At 50.3% G+C, this 21,011-nt stretch overlaps 1 protein-coding gene across 1 annotated transcript; it reads right to left on the bottom strand.

Moving 5' to 3' along the window:
* Positions 1-269: 269 nt before the first annotated feature.
* Positions 270-15,980, bottom strand: RBM38 (RNA binding motif protein 38). Its single transcript, XM_059827160.1, has 4 exons — positions 15,782-15,980; positions 14,931-15,054; positions 14,267-14,321; positions 270-1,718 (listed from the first exon to the last, which is right to left on the bottom strand). The coding sequence occupies exons 1-4, from the start codon at positions 15,947-15,949 to the stop codon at positions 1,418-1,420; spliced, it is 648 nt and encodes a 215-aa protein (XP_059683143.1). The 5' UTR covers positions 15,950-15,980; the 3' UTR covers positions 270-1,417.
* Between the last annotated feature and the right edge of the window lie 5,031 nt (positions 15,981-21,011).

The following is a 21,011-nucleotide window of genomic DNA, read 5'->3' on the forward strand; positions in this document are numbered from 1 at the left end:
CCAAGGTGTCAGGAGCTACAGGTGACTTGGGACATCCTGCAAGGGATGCGCACGGGACACGCTGCAAGGGACACAACGTCTGTGTGACGCAGCGCTGGGTCAGGATGTGAGCAGGGGCTCTTGCTAGGCTCCGCGGCGCTGTAGGATGCATGCTCCCAACCCACCCTGGCATGCTCTGGCCAAAGGCCCAGCATAGCCACATCAGGTCAATTTGAAAGTACTCCCTAATGGAGTGCGGCCAAGCAAACATGGTACCATACAGTATCGAATAATTTTAAAAGTTAAAATAGTTTATTGCTGTTCTTTGTAGAAATGCACTTAACTTACATCGTCTGTTCTCTTCCTTTATTTGGCTGCTGGATTATAGGCTTAAAAAGGTTACGTTTACCCATTTGTTCAATGACATAAAACCTTTTTTTCTTTTGCTCCACTCATGATATTCTCCTAAGCTTCGCTGGCCAACAGCCCCAAATCTCTTTTACATAAATACTGTAAATGTCTCCATAGGTTGCAGCATTGTAACAAAAGATCTACCAAAGTAGACAAAATGTTCGGTATTCTTGGTTGGTTTTTTGCATTTAAAAATATACCTAAATTTGAGATAATCTTAACAGAGTAACAATTACAATAAGAAAATAGTACAGTGCGTTGACTAAAGAATATTCTGCTCTCCTTCAAGCCAATATTCCCTTTTGCATGTTGAAGTGATTCAGCAATTACTTAAGAACTTTTACCTACATACAATAATTTAGTAAAATGAGAATTAAACAAGGCAGATACTTACTACTATTCTTCTGTCTGCAATTCACAGCTCATGCGAATAAAATCGCAATAAATATTAAAAAATAGTTTTTCTTTTGTTTGGTTTTTTTGTGGTTTTTTTTTTGTTTTTTTGTTTTTTTTTTTTTCTGTAAGGCATCTCTGAGTATTACAAAGTTTTTGTACAACCAAAAAATAAGATTGCTTTTTTCCATGTTCTCCGAGTACCTCTGTACCTCAACAGTAATTAAGAGGATTGCAGGTTTGAGGAGGAGGGGAGAGTTGATGGGGTAGGGCCGGAAAGACGACCACGGGCGATGGAAGCAGACCGCAACGTGTGCAAGAATCCGTAGTTTTCCTGTTAAACATTTCAGTCACTTTTAGAACATCTTCAAGACTGTATCTGTCCAGATTTAAAAAAACAACTTACCAGAAGTCCATTTTCATGAGCACAGTCAGACTGCAAGGGTTTGGGTTCGCCCTTAACACTATAAATAGCTTAGGTATTGATATGCACCTACATAAAGGGGATAAAGGGGCAGGGTGATTTTTTTTTCTTTTGTTTCTTTTATTGGTTTTTTTTGTTGCTTTTGTTGTCCTAGTTGTATCCTTCCATTGTAAAAGATTGTCCCAGGTGCCGAAGGCGCGGGCAGGGCCCTTACTGCATGCGGTCGGGCTGCAGCTGTTGGGGCTGGTACTGCACGAAAGCGGTGGCGGGTGCCGCTGGGTTGCTGGCGGTGATGGGAGGCTGGACTGCGCCTGTGTAGCCGTATCCCACAAACCCGGCAGCGGGGGAGGCAGCGTAGGGGTACTGATCGTAGGCAGCTGTGGTGTACTGGGAATAGGCTTGGCTGGCGGCGGTGTAGTCGATATAGGGAGACGTGATGGACTGCACAGGGGTAGGGATCACCACGCTGGGCTGGATGATAGCTTGAGGGTAAACATAGTGAGGCGTGAGTCTGTGGAGGCAAAGGGAGAGAGTCAGCGAGGGGCTGGGCTCCCTCCAGCCTGCATATCCCCCTCCTTCCCACCCAAATTAATGTGCATCAGCCACAGAAACGGTGCTGCCCTCGAGTCAGAGGCGCTGCTCGGGGTGGAGGGAACAAAAAGCAAACCACTCCTAGACCCCAAGGGTGGAAGTCGTGCAAGGTGAAGCATGGACTGCAAGAACGGACACACGCCCTGGTCTCCCTGCCTTGTATCTCTCACTATCCAGGCTGCCGGTCCCCAAAATAACCTCCGTGAACGGCCACGACACAGCCCCTGCCTGTCCCTGCCAGCCTCGCCGCCTCCCGCGTCCTCCAGGTCCACACTCCCCCCACCACCCAAACCCCGGTGGAGGCTCCTGAGGACCCACAGCCCCTGTGGGGCACCTCCCGGCACCGGCGACACCGGGTCGCTCCTCCACTCATCCCACCAGGGACGACCACAGTCCCCAGGCACCGCGAGGGCCTTCCAGCTTGCCAGCTGTTACCAGGTACTGCACATTTAAGCCGGTGTTTCCATAACACTGGATGTTTAGGGCAATGCTACAGGCTGTTTGTTGTAAAACACGAGATAGTCATTCTGGTTTCCTTCCCCTGCGTAACACTCCTCAGCAGCTCCTGGCCCAGCAGCGAGGCTCGCGTGCCCATGAGCTTTTACATCCCGGCTCTGCGGGCAGCCGGCCCACGGCGTTTCCTCTGCCCTTTCCATGCAGGTCCTAAAGCGCTGCTCTTCACCAGCCGGCTTGCCCCTGCCCCGAGGTAGCCATGCTGCTGAGAGGAACTGAACAATGCCACAGTCAATTGAAGTCCATAGACGGAAAGATCCTGGAGATGATTAATGCAGGATTGCCCACTAATTTGCTAGAAACTGCTAATGAGGAGGAAATTAAAAAAAAAAAAGCAGCAAAATGAAAGAGCTGTATTTTCCAAAGGGCCCACAACAAGTCAGGCCTCAAACAAGAGCAAAAACTGTGCAAACCTGAACGTTTACGTCCATCCACACAAACTGCCAGGGGCCAGACAGAAATGGGCACTTGCACATGCAGAGTGCAAACAGTATCTGCCTGCACAGCCCTCGGCAGCTGAGAGCTCCGTTGTGTGCTGGCTTGGCAGATTTGGGGCTTGTTTAAGAAATAGGGGGGTGCAGACTGTCACCAGCAAATGGCATGTGACCACTGAAAGATCAGAGCCACGTGCACCAAAAAGCGCAGGCTGTGGAAAAGGTCCCTTTGGCTGGCTGCTGGCTGAATCACGCAAGGCAATAGCACAAACCAAACAGCATCCTCCAGAGAGCTCATTCCACCCTGCCCCCAAACCCAACTCCCTTTGGCAAACAAGAAAACCAAGGTAAAACTCTGCAAAGAGCTTCTGCAGATTCAAATATTTTGGGGATTTTTGTGTGGATGTGTGTGACAGCACATTTTCAAACATGACCACTTTTAAAAGCCTCCCACGGGCTTTTCGCAAGACGCAGGCTTGTACGTGCCTAAACGGCTCTCTAAAGCTGAGCTCAGCTGCGCAGGGAGAGGACATCTTGCCCACTTGTCCGTCTGGTCTCTGGGGTTGGCAAGCCCAGCACGCTGCCCAGCAGCGGGACCCGGTGCTCTGGTGCTTCACAGGGACTCACAGCCAGTGATTGGAAACTTCTGCTGGATGGGTCACTGGCTGCCCTCGTTCCACCTGAGTGTCCATCCTAGGTCTCTGCCACCACCTACAACGTTCTGGGGTCCACCTGGGGCTGGTCCCCTCTATACAGCAGTTACGGGGCTGTTCCCATTTGCTTTACAACCAGCAGTGGATGGTTTAACCCACTCTTCAGGCAGGAGAAAGGCTTCTTGCAAACAAGTGCTCATCTGAACCAAGTTCTCTCTTGTTTTCGCACTCACGTACGCACCTTGGTTTTTCTTGAGGCAATTTGCATGATGAGAGAATGATTGTTCTCCTCCCCACACACAGCAACACTGCCTCTGAAATCAGGGTCCTTAGGTATAATGGGGCTGCCCCCAGAGGAGCAGCACCGGGGAGGAGGATGGATGGTGGAGAGCAGCGCCTCAACCTTTGGCTGATAAAGTGCAAGACCATCTCCAGAGGCCAGAGCCATCCCTGGCGTAGTGCAGAGAGAGGAATCTCACAGCCCTTCAGTCCATAAATGCACCATACCCAATATCCCCCTGTGACTAATAAGAATGAGATGAGGTGGCAGAATTTCACTGAATCACTTTTGGTTCAGCTCTGATCTAAACTGAGGCCGGCAGGGCTGAATCAGAGCCAGAGCTTCTGCACCAGTTCAGACCAAGAGCTCTTAATGTCGCCCGCTCGCATCAGCAGCCACCTCTTCCAAGGAGCTGGGCCCAGTCCCAACCCAGAGGTTCCTCGCGCTTGGTCACTGGGGGTTTGTTTTGTTTCATTTTGTTCTAAGTAACGCAGAGGTGCGATACTGCTCTTGGCCTGCCAGGGTCTGGAGAAAGGCTCCGCAGAGGCACACCCAGGCACCGGCCCATGCAACCACTCAGGGCGAGACGAGCGGACCCCATGCATGCCTCTTGCTCTACCCCCTTGTAAATCGGCAGCTCGGACAACAGCCTGCATCCCAGATTGGTGACGGATGCTCTGGCTGCCTGTTGCTTCTCCCCGCATGTGGCATCCCACTACCAGGCTTCCTGCTACTCCAGGGCTTGATAAAGTTAAAACCACTCCACAAATGCAACAAAAAACAAATGCAAAATCCTCATGCTCAGGAGTCACTAAAAAACACCCACAGCAGGAGCAGAGGAGTGGCCTGGACTTTTCCTGCACACAGGCACTCAGCCTGTGCCTGCAAAATGACCAGGAGGACGGTCCGAGAGCCTCCGAGCAATCCAACCTGAGCATCACCCTGTTCAAGCAGCTCCGCAGGTCACCCCCTGATGTCCCTTGACGCCACCCAACTGCTCCTGGGAGCTGGCACACCCCACACGGGGGACACGGCCGTGTGTGGGGTCGTGGGCGCGAGCGCACGCTCCAAACTCGTCCCCAAGAAACTCCGCACGTTGGCTTTGCTTTCAGGTACACAGCTCCACCTTCGCAGCTCCCACGGTGTGCTCCAGAGACAGCAAATCCGCAACATCCTGCACTACTTTTTTTTTCTCTCAGCAAGGAAAAATTCCAGGTCTTCAGTGCTACTTTGAATAAAAAGCAGCACTATCTAAGACGACAGTAAATATTCCTGTACTCTGTTTCCAGAAATACATCCCAGCCCAATGCATACACAAGCACGTATCACACACCATAGTTTACTGCACTAGAAAAATCACACTCAGCAACTCCAGAATCTGCTTCTATATAAAAGGGAAGGTTCTTTTGGTCTGTGGGTTTTTAATAATTTAGCTAGAAATTTCAATCAAGATATTATGCAGTTTGGACTTCTGAATTAGGTGGACAGATGGCAACTCATTGATCAAAACAAAAAACACACAACCCAAGGTAAGGTCACTTCGATGACTTGCAGCTACAAACAAAACACAAACCAGTGCAGTATGATGAAGTTTTCTGCTGGCTACATTTAGCATCCACAGAAGATCTTAAAATACTTCCCCCCCTTTGTTTTTTTCCCCCAGAAAAAGAAAAAAGCTCTTTTGGAGTTCTTTCTCTAAAAATCGGCGAACTCTAATCTGAATTGCTGCAGCATGAGTCACATCTGTGTTTTAAGATGCCTTTCCCTTTCTCCCTACAGTTTTCCTCCCTCCCCCATGACGGACCCCGCCAGCCAGAAGAGAACTTCATCCAGAATGCACAATGTGATTGTAAAACGTCAACCAGGTGATCAGCCACCACACACCAAAGTCATCCTGTGAACAGCAGATGTACGAGATGCTTATGGCAGTATGATTAGTCGCGGGCAAAGGCCACAAAACTGAACGAGCATGGTCAAACCCAAGTCCAGAGCCGGCGGTGGCCTCGGGAGGGACTGAGGAGGGACCCAGGAGGGCTGTCATGGTGCAGGAGGGCAGCCGGGACCACCATGCTAGCCCACGTTCCTAACTACGTGGCACAAAGGCACACTGTCCCGGCAGCCAAAATTGAAAGACACAGAACAAAAGAGATGGTTACAGAGCCATTGGCAGAGGAGACACAGCCTCCGCTTCTGCTTTTGTTCTGTCCCTCGTATTTTGCACAGCGAAAGCAGCCCGGTTTTGGTGATGTCCTGGGTGGAGATGTTAAATGCATCAGGTGAGGCTTGCAGCCACCAGCGCCCTCGGCTCCTGGGAGGTGCTGCCTGCTGAAAGAGCGGACTTTCTCGAACCTGGGGTCAGCCGGTTGTCCCCACCACGCTGGCAGGGCTGCCAGGGGCAAGCTGCAGGGCAGGGGTGGCTGGCGGGCCGCTGCAGCCCCAAGGGCACCAGGAAGAAGGGACCAGATGCCATGTGTCCCACACCCTTTCCCAAGGGGTAAGGAAGAGGAACGAGCTAACGAGGCCCTCTCCCTTGTCAGCCGCTCTATCTGGCAGAGCTCATCTATTTGATTATTTTAGGTCAGATTTACACCTAAAATGTGTTTTAGCTGCACCTTCTCAGCTCTCCCCCATCCTGCAGGACTTCCTATGCGTGAGCCATGAGCAGCTCCTGCAAGCTGTGCAGGTCTGGGAGAGCAGCGAGCAGGAGTTCCTGACCCCCTTGATCTCTGCCAGCCACGCTGGGAGCTGGTTTTGCCGCTTCTGGGGAGGTGGGAGACAACTGCAACCCTCTGTCAAGAGGGACACAGCATCACACAAACACTTGGGAAACAAGGAGGGGCACAGGGCTCTTGGCAGCCTCACAGAGATCAGCACACAAATGCCACCGCCACGACCAGCCTTTTATTCCTTGAGGAATAAAAGAAACAGAGCCCTTTGTGTCTGCCAGTGAAGGCGCAGTTTCTGGCACTTGACCCCAGGAATTTGGCTTCCATTTCCACTAGAGCTGACCCGTTAGCTGCTACAGGGACACCCACACTGCAACAGCATGCGATGGCAGGCGGTGCCGGTACTGCCGAACAAGCCGAGCATGGCCACAGCTGTCCACGACAGCAACGTGAAAACTACCTCTGGAGAAGTAACACCTCCAACCACGGCCTGGATGCGAAGATATATTCTGAAGTGGGTTCACGAGTGTAAGAGCACCAGGCAGGAGCTGCTCTGGGAAGCACACCCAGCAACACCAAGGAAAGCAGCAGCAGTCCGGGAGCTCTACGCTGGCATTAGCAGTGCTGCAACACCACCTCGGTGTTGGTAACGCACAGACACATCCTGATGTAACTCACGTCCCAAGAACACCATTCCTGAAGGACGCTCCCAAGCCAGCAAGCGCTCACCTCGCGGAGCCACTTGAAATACACCTGCGGGGAGCGGTGGCAGGATTGGCAATACGTATCGTACGGGCCCCAGCCCCAGCGACCGGCTGTAGAAACGCGAGAAAAATCAGACCCTGGTCTCAAATCCAGACACGATGAGGAGGGGCTACGGGCTGGAGCACGGCCAGGTCAGTCCCTGCCTGCCGACACGGACTCTTGCTGCAGGAGGAGATCACATGGACTTTGTCCACCAGCAGTTTGGAGCAGATCAGGACACTCATAGTGCCCCAACCACTCCACTGTCCATAAGCTTTCACTGACATGGGCTGGGCTTCAACCGCTGACATGACAAACCTCTGAATCCTGAAATGTCCCTACTAAAGCCGATTTAAACATGCATTGAAATGTCAATGGCTTCTGCCTCATCAGCCAGCTTGAAGTAAGATAAGGATGAACTCTGCAGCTCCATGGTACAGTATTTATCCTCACCTACTACAATATGACACACACACAAAACAGCAAACCAATCAACCCAACTTCTGCTCATCTTGTAACTAATTTGCCTGTCCGTCTTCTACTCGCCCTCCTCCGGCCCTCTGGGAAGATTTACACAGCAGCCTGTGCAAACAGGTACACGACTGGGTTTCCTGCTTGCCTCTTGGCACCAGGCATCATCACACTGGCGGCAATCACCAAGGAACAACCTGCCACAACAGACTGTCCCAGGCTGCAATCAGTGCAAGAGAAAAAGTGATTGTATTACAGGACTCAGTCATAACCTCTGCTGGTTGCTGAGACTACCACAACCATTGCTTGAGAAATACAAATGCGAACTTAGAGTACAAGAGCAATCCATTATTTCAATTTATTGTCATTTTGGCAGGAGACAGAACATTTAAGGAACAGGAGGCACTGCAGTAGCTGAGAACCTATGATAGACTGGCAATGTCCTCCTTTTACAGTGTTAGCACATCTTGACTTCATGATGCAACAAACTAATGGCCCATAGCAGAGGAAGGTGGATCCCACAGAAACAAGTAAAAAGAAATGCTACACCCTCCCCCATAGCCAGTGCAGAGGTGGGGGGGGGGGGAATCAAAAGAAATAAAAAAAGAGATTGCAGATCAAAGATGAGAGTACATCTTCTCACAAAGATCTAATCCTTTTTCTCAGCTTAACCAAGAGTCTGAGATCAACACGCTGAGCTCCACCATGAGAGTTAGCCAGGCTCAACAATTTACAGCTTTATCCTCCACATCGTGCTTCCCCCACACCCAAAGGAAAAAGAAGAAAAAAATAATCCCAAACAAAGGCGTGTTGGGCCAGACCAAAAATAGTTTTTGGAGAAGCAGGCTGAAAAACACTCAGGTAGCAGGAGATAACATCTGCCTGAAACAAGAGCCATCTGGCACCAAGGAAAAAACCACATGGAAGTTTATCCGCAACTAGTCAGCTATCCAGAGAAGGAAAAACCCCTCCCCTTTCGAGTTATCAGTACAGCCAAAACAGAAATGAACAGACAGAAGAAACGGAAAATGTTTCACACCAATGCACTACAGGAGCCCGAGTCCTTCAGCATCAGTGTGAGAAACCCAGGAGGATGCTAGATTCATCCGTTCCACACAGGAGGAAGACCAGAGGCTCTGACAGACTAACCCAGGCAGCCCCAGGAATTCTGCCTTTAACTAAGCTTTCCAATTTTCTTCTGCAATTTGGAGAAAACCAAAGGCTGCAGAAACATCTCTAAAGTCTTCTCAAGTACCTGACAAGTTTTGGCATAACATATATTAAATTGACTACTTTCAACTGGTTCCATTTTTTAACAGACTTTCTTTCTTTACTCATGACCCCTTCCACTGACTTTTAATTAAAACCATCCACACATTTGATTTACCAAAAACTCTTTCTTGGATAGCTGAAGTATTTTGAAGCAGAATGCTTCAGCTATGGAAAAAGCAATGAAATACCTATTTTTGAGAAAAGAAAACCCATACTGATGAAACAAGTAATTTCTCAACCGAGAAAGAAATTACATTTTAAGAGTTTCAGCTATCTCTGCTGCCAGTTGTGCCTTCGTTGATCTATAGCGTCTAAGACATCTCTCCACACCTTCCTGCAAGCCGGGATCACGGGGGGGCTGCGAGCCTGCCCCCCGCACGGCTTTCCCAGCCTCCGCTGCTTTGGCCGGAGCAGAGCCCGCAGCAGCTCCGCTATGACACAGGAGAGCTGAAATGCTCAAAGCTGGTGACAGGGAAATTGCAGGGGACAGCACGATCGTCTTTACAGGATTTAGAGACCGAGAAATAGGAGACTCAGTTTTAACTCCGAGGTCCACGACTTTACATCTTTTGTGATCACAGAGTATATTTAGCTCTGGTATGTAGCTTGCTCCCATCTGTGGGGAACAAGTTCTTCATGCAAGTCATATTTAGAAGTGACCCAGTGTCCTTGCTACCAAATTATCAGCACAACAACTGTCTAGTTCCCTCGCTGGCGTCCTCAGCTCAGAGGCAGGCCGGTGAGAGCCGCATTTATCATCCGAATTACTGGGCATGTGTTTGATACTACAGAGTTAGGGACCAGTGTGCCAACAGCTGCGCAAAGGAAAGATGAGATCAAGTACAAGCTGGACTGCTCGGAAAATTCAGACGCGTGCATGAACCTGCCGCGCTGGGACTAAGTGGAACCAGCCGGGTCAGAATAGGAGAATTTTGCATCTGCCACTCGCCAGCTCCTGCAACAAGGGAAAAGGACTTGGGTCTGTGCTGCTAAGGAGGCTGCTCTCATGCTGGTGAGGATGAAGAGCAAATCCACCGAAGGCAATGGAATCACGCAGAGAAGATGGCACAACTCGAGTCATGCGCTGCAAAGACAAAGCTAGAGCCTGCGCAGCCTGGCTCTCCATCACAGGCAGGGCTGTGCCCCGGCTGCACCGGAATGGCACATGGCACCCTTCCGCAGGAGCCTGTCCCCTGCAAAAGGCCTAGTACTGCCTTGAGCTTGGCACACCATTTATGTGGCCAAGCGTAAGGTCAGCGTATCAGATCGTGCTCTCCTTTTGTATTGTACGACAGGGCTATACCAGATGCAGAACGTGAGCAAACTGTGCCCCAAACCAAAATGAATTGTATACCAAGCCCTTGGGTCCGATACCAGCATTTGCCACCTTGAAGTAGATGTTCAAGAAAATTTGCAAAGCCATCTGATCCGTTTATAAATACATGTCTACTCTCAAAAAAAAAAAAAAAAAAGAGAAAAAAAAGGAACTCTTTCTAACTGGCAAGCATCTGGTCTGAATAGCAGCAACCATGCCCGAGAACTAGCAGCTGAAGCCATTTGGAAAATGGATTTGAATGTTTCTTAGGAAATCCCCCCCCAAAAGCTTTCATGTTATTGGCACAGGACAAACAACAGGTGCCGGGTGTGCCACCCCCATGGGAGCCGCTTGCGAGCGGCAGAGCCGGCTGGGGTCCTGCAGCGGGCCCCCTTCGGTACCGGTGCAATAGAAGTCGGAGCGCAGGGGAGGCCAGCCGAGAGAGGCTGAGCACAGCAAGGCCAGCGCACGCCGCTTTACAAGCGTAACCACACAAAAGATGAAAGTTTGTTTCCTTTTATTTTTAACCCAATAGAGAAGTTTTAAGGATAAACAGCTGCGAGGGAGGGTGGGCTGACACAAAGAGGGACTTTCTTCACTTCCTAACTGCGGCAGCACCAATGCATGAAATTTCAAACTCAACGAGATTTAACTCTTTCCCGTGCTGCCCGAGACCAAATGCGGGCCAGACTCAGGGGGCCACCAAAATAAGCAATTACACAAGGATGGGCAGCGGGGTCTCGGGAGCAGCAACATCCAATGTGCAGATATGGAAAGAGCTGGATCCTGCTGCAAGAGACAGCTCTATGTTTCCAAGAGCTCAGTCACTTAGTCAGTGGTAGATCTCCCACACAGATAGCTCCTTCGCTGAGGCACAGCCATAGGAATGCATCTGCCATACGCTGCTCACGTCCAGAGCGGCAAGCATGGCTGCAAAGAGGAGAACCAGGGAATCCCCGTTCCCTGCACAGGCTCAAGCCTGTCTTGAGCACTGGAGTCCCAGAGGAGAGGACCAAGAGGTGGGCACCATGCAGCTCTGCCACGTCACCATGTGCTCCCGGTCAAGTAGTCTATGCAGTTGCTCCCAGCAGCTTCCAAGAAGTTTCATAAGTTTCTCAAAATTTCTTAAAAGGGACACTGCTGCAGTAAGAGACAGCTCCATCTGGAGAGAGAGAGAGGGTCTCCCCTTTCTCTGATCGCACAAGCGCAGCTCTGTGCTGGCCGGTGGCTGCAGGGACACACTGCGGCATTGCCAGCTGCCTCCAAGCAAAGCCCAGTCTGTAAGCTCCAGGCTAAGCCGGCAGCCCTAACGCTGCTTCCCTAAACCCAGAAGCCAGACCTCCGAGTCACCCTGACACAGACACATCCTTTGCCTTGCATTACTGTTAAGACCTCTGCTTAGGACAATCTAGAGATTACTTTTCGAAACAAGATTTACTACCGACTCCGTGCTGTCTGCCGTGCGAGTGCCTCCCCTGCCAGGACAGCAGGAGGAAGGAGAGAGGCTCCTCATGGTTTCTCTTTCTGTTCCGCATACCCCAGGCAATATTTACAGCTGCATTTGGGTGCCTGGGTCTGGGGGGGAAGCCTTCAGTTTATAAATAAACCTCACTGATGTTTGGGTAATTTTCATAGTTTCCATTCATTTCAGGTTTCACCAAAACCTGCACTTTGTGGCTTGATAGCCGGAACACGACTGGCTGGCTTTCTCTCACTGAACTGCCTAGCAGTTAACGGGTTGTTCATTCATTTCTTCCTTGCCAAGTCCAGCTTGCACACCTAGTACCCCGCCTCCCGTAACAATCGTCTGTTGGAAACCGCATGCCAACCTCTGGGCGCAAACACTTTGCAGGAGACAGGAACTGCGGGAGGGAGAACCAGGCAACGTCTTACACCATTGGAAAAGCAGACAAGCCACTGAGCTTCATTTGGGGAAGGTCAGGATCCACTCCACACAGTGCAGAGCAAAGGGACGACAGCAATTTGATGAAGCTTCCAAAGATAGACAGACCCTGATAAACTCCTCATCTACCCTCAAATCCCACAGAGGGCCAAGGAAACTGTGGGTTCAAGGAAATGCAAGAGTGGAGCCTGGCAGGCTCTTCATTTTGTTGGGTCTACTGACGAGACGAAGAGGGAACCAGCAGCTAAGCTCCATTGCTTGACTAAGCACCTGATGCTTTGCTCAGAAGCCACAGAGCAGCCCCAGTCGTGGTACTCGGGTAAACAGCTCCACATTTTCCCAAACCCACATTTTCAGTGATTCTGCTCCACCAATGACTGAATGCAATGAAATTCTTGTTTACTGATGCTTGCAAATAATGATATATAATCCCCTTCCTCCAACCCTCCAGTCTCCTGGTTCCTGTCTCTTGGCAACTGATAAATAATTTAGTGTTCTCTGCTGTATGTGCTAACTGCAGCTCTGCTGGTTTAATGATGAAACCGATGCCTTAGAACTGGAACAGGAACTGTCTAGATCACAAGGAACACATAGTCAGTTGATCCCGCACTCCTCTGTATGTGAAACTAAAAGCAAACTGTTCAAAGACTACATTTTCCAGAGCTGCAGGGCTGCGGCTCCTGGGTAGGAACGGCACCCACAGGAACAGCAGATTATCTGCAAGAGGAACAGGCATGCGCCGGCACTCCTGCCAACACGAGGAGTTTAACGTGCTTCACCATTTTGCTCTTTTCTGTTAGCATGCATGGAAAAACTCGTAACAGACTGGTTTTATCGTCAACTTCTCTTGCGCCCTCCTGTGCAATTTGGAAAGCCTCTAGGGTTCATGTCTGGAAGGTACCGCTGCTGCCTACTTCGGGGGCTAAGGCGGCTACTGTAGCTCCCATGCAAGGAGAGCTATTAAAAAGCAGCACCTTTGTCTACATAGACTACTGTGGCTCTTGCACCAAAAAAAAGAGACTCTTCATTTCATGACAGATGTTCTTCGAGTCTTTCCAACAGAGCCGTAACCGCTTATGAAAACTGGCATGTTTGAACCGTACACAACACACGTACACTGGGTGTGCACTATTGTGGCAACACAGTCTCTTACATCCATAAACTCATTGGAATGAGATTACCCAGGCAGTTGGCAACTGCAGCCACGAGGGCAGAGGAGTGAAAGTTTCTATTTTGTTGTTAGCAGATTTTTTTTTCTTTAAAAAAAAAAACAAACCCACAAACACACCCCAAAAAAACACAAGCAGAGAGCAGGAAAGGGATGAAGCATTTCTGTTGACAAAGGCCAAAATCCCATCTATTTATATTAGAGTCACACAAAAACCACAACAGAGCAGTGCTCAAAAGCTTTAAAAAATGCACCTACTTTCTTAATGCTCTTAGAAAATAATAATAAAAAACCCTATCAATATTCACTTTCTAAAATGGTGCAAAAAAAGAACTGCATCAATCATTAAACAGTTAAATGAAGGCAGTATGACAGTCACTATTGTTCTCGTGAAGCACACTTGTCTTTTGCCGAGCAGCTGCCAGATCCTATTAGATGTATAAAAAGAGGACTTTTCTAACTGAGCAGGGATGGTATAAGCTATTGAAAGTAGCAGACAAAAGCCCACTTTTGCAGACTATTCAAGCCTTGTATAACATCTGTCCAAAATCAATTTTTGACCTAATGTTACTTTCATTAAGTAACAGACTTTGTTTCCAATGCAATTTGCTTTCTAAGATAAAACTGTATCCTAAGCATTATTACGTGGGAAATGGCACAGAGGAAGCAGAATACCTTATTTGAGAAACATGAGAACAGAATTTGCTTAATTGTTTTGACACCTTAAGTACTATAATAGAGAAACTATTTTCCATTTACTTGAATTCTTGTGAATTCTTGAAGTTGGCAAAGCAGCAAGCAATGCATTGGGTTTATTATGACTAAGATTTACTGAGGATAAAGGAGGATCTTTGGGAATTACATTAAAGCTGACCAACGCACAAAACTTCTGAAATCTTCACCAGAAATAAAGTACTCCGAACATTAACAACAGCTGTTGAAACTGTCCACTCTTGATGGCTAAGGCTTTTTTCACGCATTTTAAATAATGAGGAAGTTGATTCATGAATTTGATTTCAAACAGACTGTTAAGAAACATTTCCACTTACCCAAAGGGTCTCTGAATGAAGGCTGGATGTAGCTGCTGCACACCTATGGTAAAACCTAAAAAATTCAGAAAAAAAGAAATATTAATGAATGGCATCCATTGTAACATTCAACTCGTAATACACATGCATAATTACACCTCAGACCACACATACATGCATTTCATCTGCTATGCATGTGAGCAAATTCAGAGCCCCATTTAGGGGCAAGTTAATTTTAATATGCGTATGCGATATGCACGAGGACCAGATGGGAATTCAGATTAAAGAGCAGCGTGGAAGTGCTGTTATTGAACAGACAATGGGGTATAATGCCTTATTTTACACACCGGGTCCTGTGGTCATTCTGCCAAAGGGGAGAATGGTGAAACGGATCTTACTGTTAATACTGAAGTAACGGAAAGGGTAACGGGAAAACAGATTAGCCGTGGAAGAAAACAGCTTTAATTCAGTTATATGAACTTAGGTGCGTAACACTGGCGTAGCAGGTACGAGTAAGAAGATAGGGAAGAGAGGTAACTGGACTACACAGCGTCCTCGGTCGACAATCAGAGCTATGAGGTATAAGCATGCATCCTCAGATCAGATGAATCCAGCCTGAGTAACTTGTTTCCTTGTCTTACAAGTTATTCTAATAGAGGGAGACGGGATGTCCTGGATGCCTCACCAGTTTGAATACTCCTTGGTTTTGCTCCCAAATACGCCAGGTTCACATTTGCTTTCCTGCCATCGATGATGGGGTTCGGGTCTTTGCATGCTCTTTCAGCCGCAGCTCTGTCTGCCATGGTCACCTGGAATTAAGCACAGCCTTGTTTGTAGCAACGGCACTTGGTAAACACTCCAGCAACAGGCACTAAGCGGAGTTTATTTATTGTTCTATTTTGAATCGGGAGCTAAACTCTGCCTCACGCAGTCTCGCGGGCGTAGCTCGATGGGAAGGGCTCCTGGGGACTCGACAGAAAAGAGGGCTCCCCCCTCGCCCAGTTACTCCGTTGGGCTTACGCCAGTTGCTCCCCCTCGCCTCTCCACCTCCTCCCCCGTGCTTTTTTCGCAAGCTGGCGCAGCGGGGCCCAGCGCTCCACAGCGGAGACCCTTCGGGGGCGGGCAGGCGGGGGGCCGCGCTCCCCGACGGCGCGACGCAGAGCCCGCGGGCAGCACCGCGCCTCGCTGAAGCCCGCAAAGAAAGGAGGCGGCGGGAGCGGGGGAAGGAGGCGCCGAAAGGAACGGCGCGACCTCGGCCGGCACGGGGGGCTCTCCCCCCGGGGCCCCCCACCCCAGCCTTTGTCCTGGCCGAGCCCCCCCGGCCCCGCCAACCACGGCGAAGCGGCAGCGACGGGGCGGGCGGCGGCACCGAGCCGCTCCGCAGCGCCCTGCCACCGGGGGGGGCCGCCGCCAGCCCCCTTCCCCGGGGCAGCCCCGCCGGCCGTCACCGCGGCGCCCGGCCCGTCGGGAAGCGCAGCGGGGCGGGGGGGGGGGGGGGGGGGGGGGGCGGACAGAGACGCGCGGAGCGGCACTTACAAAGCCGTATCCCCGGGACTTGCCGGTCTGCCGGTCGGTGATCACCACCGCCTCCTCGATGTCCCCGAAGACCTCGAAGTACTTCCTGAGGGAGGAGTCGGTGGTGTGGTAGGGCAGCCCCCCGACGAAGATCTTGGTGAAGGTGGTGTCCTTCTGCACGGTGTGCATGGTGCCGGGCGCGGCCGGCCCCAGCCGGCATCCACCCCGCGCCGCCGGCGACGAGAAGAACCCCCCCCCTCCGAGCCCCCGCGGCGGCCCAAGGGAGCGGAGCGGCGGCTGGGTCCCGGGGGCCTACAGCCGGCTCATGGCCGCGCTTTGTCCCGGGAGCGCGGGCGGCGCCGCGCCCTCCCGCCGGTGCCGGTGAGTAGCTGCCGCCCGCCGCCGCCGCCGCCTTTGTAGGGCCGCGCCCGCCCCGCCCCGCCCCGCCGCCGCCGCGCAGGGGCGCTCGGGGCGCGTAGTCCGGCACCGCGCCCGCCCGGGCACCCGCCGCGGCCCTGCCGGCGGGCGGCCCGGCCCTGCGGGGCTCGGTGGCCGGTCCCCCCTGCGGCCACGGGCCCCGGGCGCTGCCCCCGGCCCAGCAGCGGAGCTCCCTCGCACCGCGGCCTGGCCGCACGGGGAGGGGCCCCGCAGGCGGAGCGGCCCCGCAGGCGGAGAGGCCCCTGCCGGCATCGGGGCCCCCGCTGGGCCCTACAGAGCCCCGGGGTAGACGCGGGCCCCCGCGGCCAGCCCCTCCGCCCGAGCCCGGCCCAGACTACAAGTCCCGGCGGCTCCCGGGGAGCAGCCCCAGAGCCCGCGGGCTGGGGGGGGCGGGGGGGAAGGCGAGGGGAGTGCTCCTGGCCGAGCCCGCCAAAGAAAACCGCCTCGAAAGAGGGTTCCTTTCCTCCCTCCTTCCCTCTTTTCAATTGCGTAATAATCTCAACTGCAAGTGTGTAACCCCTGGCAGGTTCAGACACAGGGACAAAGCCATCAAGCAGTTCGCCGGCCTGTGGGGCACGCCGGGTGGCAAAGGCGTGTTCGGAAGCCGAGGAAGGGATGGTCTTGAACCAAGTCAACAAGGAGGAATAGCCAGGGGTTTAAACGCTGAACAGAGCTCCAAAAGTAGCCTTCTTACGCAGGTTCCTAAGCATCCTGCTTCGCCACCGGACACACGGACAACATCTATCTGTGGAGCCTGCCTCTGTGGACAGGGATGCATTACTCCCCTTTCCACCGGTGGTCAGCAAGGGGGCTCCTCTCCACTGTCCCCCTTTTGCATTTTCATAGAATCATAGAACACCAGGTTGGAAGGGACCTCGGAGATCATCTGGTCCAACCTTTCTTGGCAAAAGCACAGTCTAGAGATGGTGGCCCAGCACCCTGTCCGGCTGAATCTTAGAAGTGTCCAATGTCCCCTCTAAGGACAGGTGTGAAACACCACTGCTTTTGATCTGACCTGCAGGTTTCAGACCTGACCTGGGAAAGGTGTGACTCGAAGCTGGGAGTATAGTTACTGTAGTGCAGCCCCACATGCAATTCATGTTCTCCTCCGTTCATAACGGCAGAAAAACAAAAGCTGAAAAGCTACTCGGTTCCTCAAAATCCACCCCTGGGGAACACTCCAATGGTGGAGCGCTCTCAATGCTTTAATTCCTCCCCTCCAACATCGGTTAGAGTCTGGGGTGTGGAAGGGGTCCTAGAAATCATTTTTCATGCACAGTTTCCATCACATAGATATTCATCAGCCATAACTTCAAGAACTGCCCCTGTGCCTTAGGTTTGTCTTGCCTCTACAGGGTCACCATTTCACAGAGAAAGAGAGAAGATTTTTTGCCCCATGATAAATGCAGAGATAACATTTTAGCAAAAAAGCCAGTGAAGTTCTCAATCACCATCTACTTTGGCTTCTATACAGCAGGTTCAGACTCTGCAGACATTTTTCTTTTACGGAGCCCACAGAGAAAAGCCAGTTATTTCAAGAGAAAGGAATGCATCAATGTCTGCACTCCATAGTTATTCATTAATATTTTTCTTGCACTGCTTCCATAGTTCTAAACACCTTATGCTTCATAAAAGAAAGAGGAAAAGAAAAAGCCAAGGAAAGCCATTGAGCTTTTCATTCCCAAAGCACCAGACTTCAAGACTAGGACATGTTTCCATTGATTGCTGTGGAAGAAAGATGGAGCTGGGCCAGCAGCACCCAACATCACCGCAACATTAACAGCCTTCTGCAAAAGAGACAGTCACGTGGGAATCCTTGGAGCCTTTGTGTTGTTTTATGCAGTGATGTATGTGCATCAGTTTAGTGGGCACGGTGGGGTTGGGTTGATGGTTGGACTTGATGATCTTACAGGTCTTTTCCAACCTTAGTGAGTCTGTGGATCTGCAGCCACTAGCTGTCCCTGATCCATCCCAGCAGCAAGCCCAGAATACACCTCTGGGGTCGGAATACAGCCAGAGGCCGGGGCCTCTCCACCACTGAGTCATACCCCTTCTGTCTGCATGAATTCCACCACAAACTGCACATCAGCTGCTTCCTGGGCAGCCTGAGCTAATGACAACCCAGTTGGCATTCAATCGCTGTCCTTTTACAGAGCTTCATTCTGCTCCAAATGATGGCAAAGATTCAAGTCATCCAAACAGACCCCAGCTCCTCTGCAAGGCTCACAGAGTTCTCAAAAGCTACCAGAAGTATCTCAGTTCTCAATGCTTACACTGGTCAGGGGGAGAAAAACATCACATATTTTTTTCCTTTTCAAACACAAGCCCCACATCTCTCAAAGGAGGAATCCCAGTTCCTCTTCTTTCCTAGAGGCAGGAACAGAAGTTCTTTTACAGGCAGAACAGAACAAGAAATAAACTAGGGCTGACCTGTACTTAGTGAACACTGCAAACCCCACAGTACCGCTGGTGTGGCTGGGGGGAGTGTGCATTTGTTTTGCCACACCCTGGAAAGCAGGACGAGAGAAATGAAATCTCCTGTCTCATGATACAGCTATTATAAGCACAGGCTCTACTGAGCTGTTACCACAAACACAGCGGGAAGGAGAAGAGAAAGCAAGTAAGGGTAACTTTATGTGACTTAACTTTTTTTTACCTTTTTCCCCTTGTTCTTGGGCTAAGCAGTCATCCTCCCCAAAACACCAACAGATTAAATCCAGCCACCAGATCAAAACTGCAGGAGCTTGGCAGAGCAAGCTTGCTGACACCTTCCTGGGCTTTTACTACAATGATAAGAGTACCTGAGAAGGGTCCGTTTCAAGTTTCTCTGGTCGAGAGCTCCTGCAGAGATAGGCGTATCTCAAAGTACGAAGCTGCCTCGGGGAATGTTGGACAATGCTTAGCACAAATCCGAGAGCAGACTGCAAGCAAAAAGGGGAACGCAGATCTGATACGTGCTATTGTAGGGCTGTATTTAGTTCTTTGTGTTTATTAAGAAATACAACTACACTGGTCAATCGATGAGGAGGCTTGGAGAAAAGCCATCTTCAGCAGCGGTGTACAGCCATCCACATTCTTAATGTATAGGATTTGTATTGCAAATCCAGAGCATCCTATTCTCATACAGATTGAGAAGATTAATTTTATGGTAATTCAACGCAGTTAAGATAACTCACCGGCTTTTTACTTACATGTTAATATATTCCTTGAGGCTTATGCAAAACTGATACACAAAGGCTCCTTCTGGTGGACTTTTGCAGCATTATGCAAGACGTGAGATGGAGCAGCTGCAGATCACCAAACCAAGTGTCCTGGATTCCACTGAAAATCTTAGAGAAGGCGGCACTGCAAGACCAGCCACATACAGAACCATGTAGAAATGGTCCCTGTCTAAAGGAAGAAAACCAAATTATGGCAGAGGGAGTTGTACCTCAGGGAGCACAAGAACAGGACAGAGAGAAGGGGAAAGAGTAGCACATTCATTGCAGGGGAAAAGCTAGCCCTGTTCCTCGCCCTCTGCAAAGCTGCAAAGTCTTTTCTGTTCTTGTCCCTCCCTCGGCAGGGAGGTGTAGAATGAATGTCAGTGAAGCTCTGTGGTGCTGTCCTTGTATACTTGTCTAAGCATTTCCCTTTCTTCACCTCGTGTCTTTGGGAGAATTGTGTTGGGACATCCCAGGTCTGATCTGATAGCCATTGAAGAACCTCCCTCATTTCTTACAAAACTGATGGGCTTTATTTTTAAAATGGAGCAGGGCTACTGTGGAGCTCTGCCCTTTTTTGGTTTCTGCTGCTGCTTAGCCAAGACTTCATTGCTGTAGGGCACTGCCCTTGGGTTTTGTCATGGTTACCCACATACTGGTTATTGCAGCAGCAGTGGATGAAACATCCCTCTTAGAAGCTCCACAGCTAAATAAGTTAGCTGGAGAGCAAGGGACTTACTGTGGGAACGGTTTGGTTTGTTAGTTTTACTAATGCTTAGTCTGGATGCTGGCCACCAGCTAGGCTGTGAACAGTAGCGTAGCTGGGAGATCTTGAGGGAAGCTGCATTCAGTGGCATTTGGTTTACGTTATAGCAGGAAATTCTGCATCTGGGCCCTTTGTCTCAGATTTTCTGCTTTGATGCCCTGAACACACCATGACCATTGCTTAACTCAGAGCTGCTGCTGCAACAAGAATTAAAAAATAAAAATTCTGCCTCTTCGGGCTGCTTTTAATAAAATATTTGAGTGGAGGATGTTCCTAATCAGGACTCCTTTTTTAATAGGCTTTTGCTTCAGTAAGAATCTTCCAATAGGACTATTTCCTCTTCTGAAATACTGCAGAACTGGGGATGCTGAGTAAGCTCTATTTCCTTTGCTGGCTATACTAGTTACATAGAAGCAGACCATCAGCTCTGGTGGTCACAGAATGATCTGCTTTAATGATGCAAGTAACCTGCAATAAAAGAACATAATAGGATGCCACGTGGATATGGACATTATTAACTCTGGGATTGAGAGCGGCAACAAATGGGACACCTGACTGGACTACCAACGCATTTTAGATAGAGGGTGGCGAAAGGAAAGATCATTAAAAGACTAGTTCTACTTCTCCAAACTTCCCTGCCCTCCCACTTGATGATATCCCTTCGCAAAGTGAAAGTTGTATGTCTGTGCCAAGACTAGGGACAAACTGAGTCATGATAACAGCTAACAAGATTCCCTAAAAATAAAACAGAGCCTAGGGAGAGAAATCGCAGAGCTCGTAACTGCTTGGAGGATCTTGCCACAGGAAGGCAGAGCTGCAATGCAAGCCTTGGATTTAAGTCTGGATT

The sequence above is a fragment of the Gavia stellata genome, chromosome 20, assembly GCF_030936135.1.
Source record: "Gavia stellata isolate bGavSte3 chromosome 20, bGavSte3.hap2, whole genome shotgun sequence".
NCBI classification, from domain to species: Eukaryota; Metazoa; Chordata; class Aves; order Gaviiformes; family Gaviidae; genus Gavia; species Gavia stellata.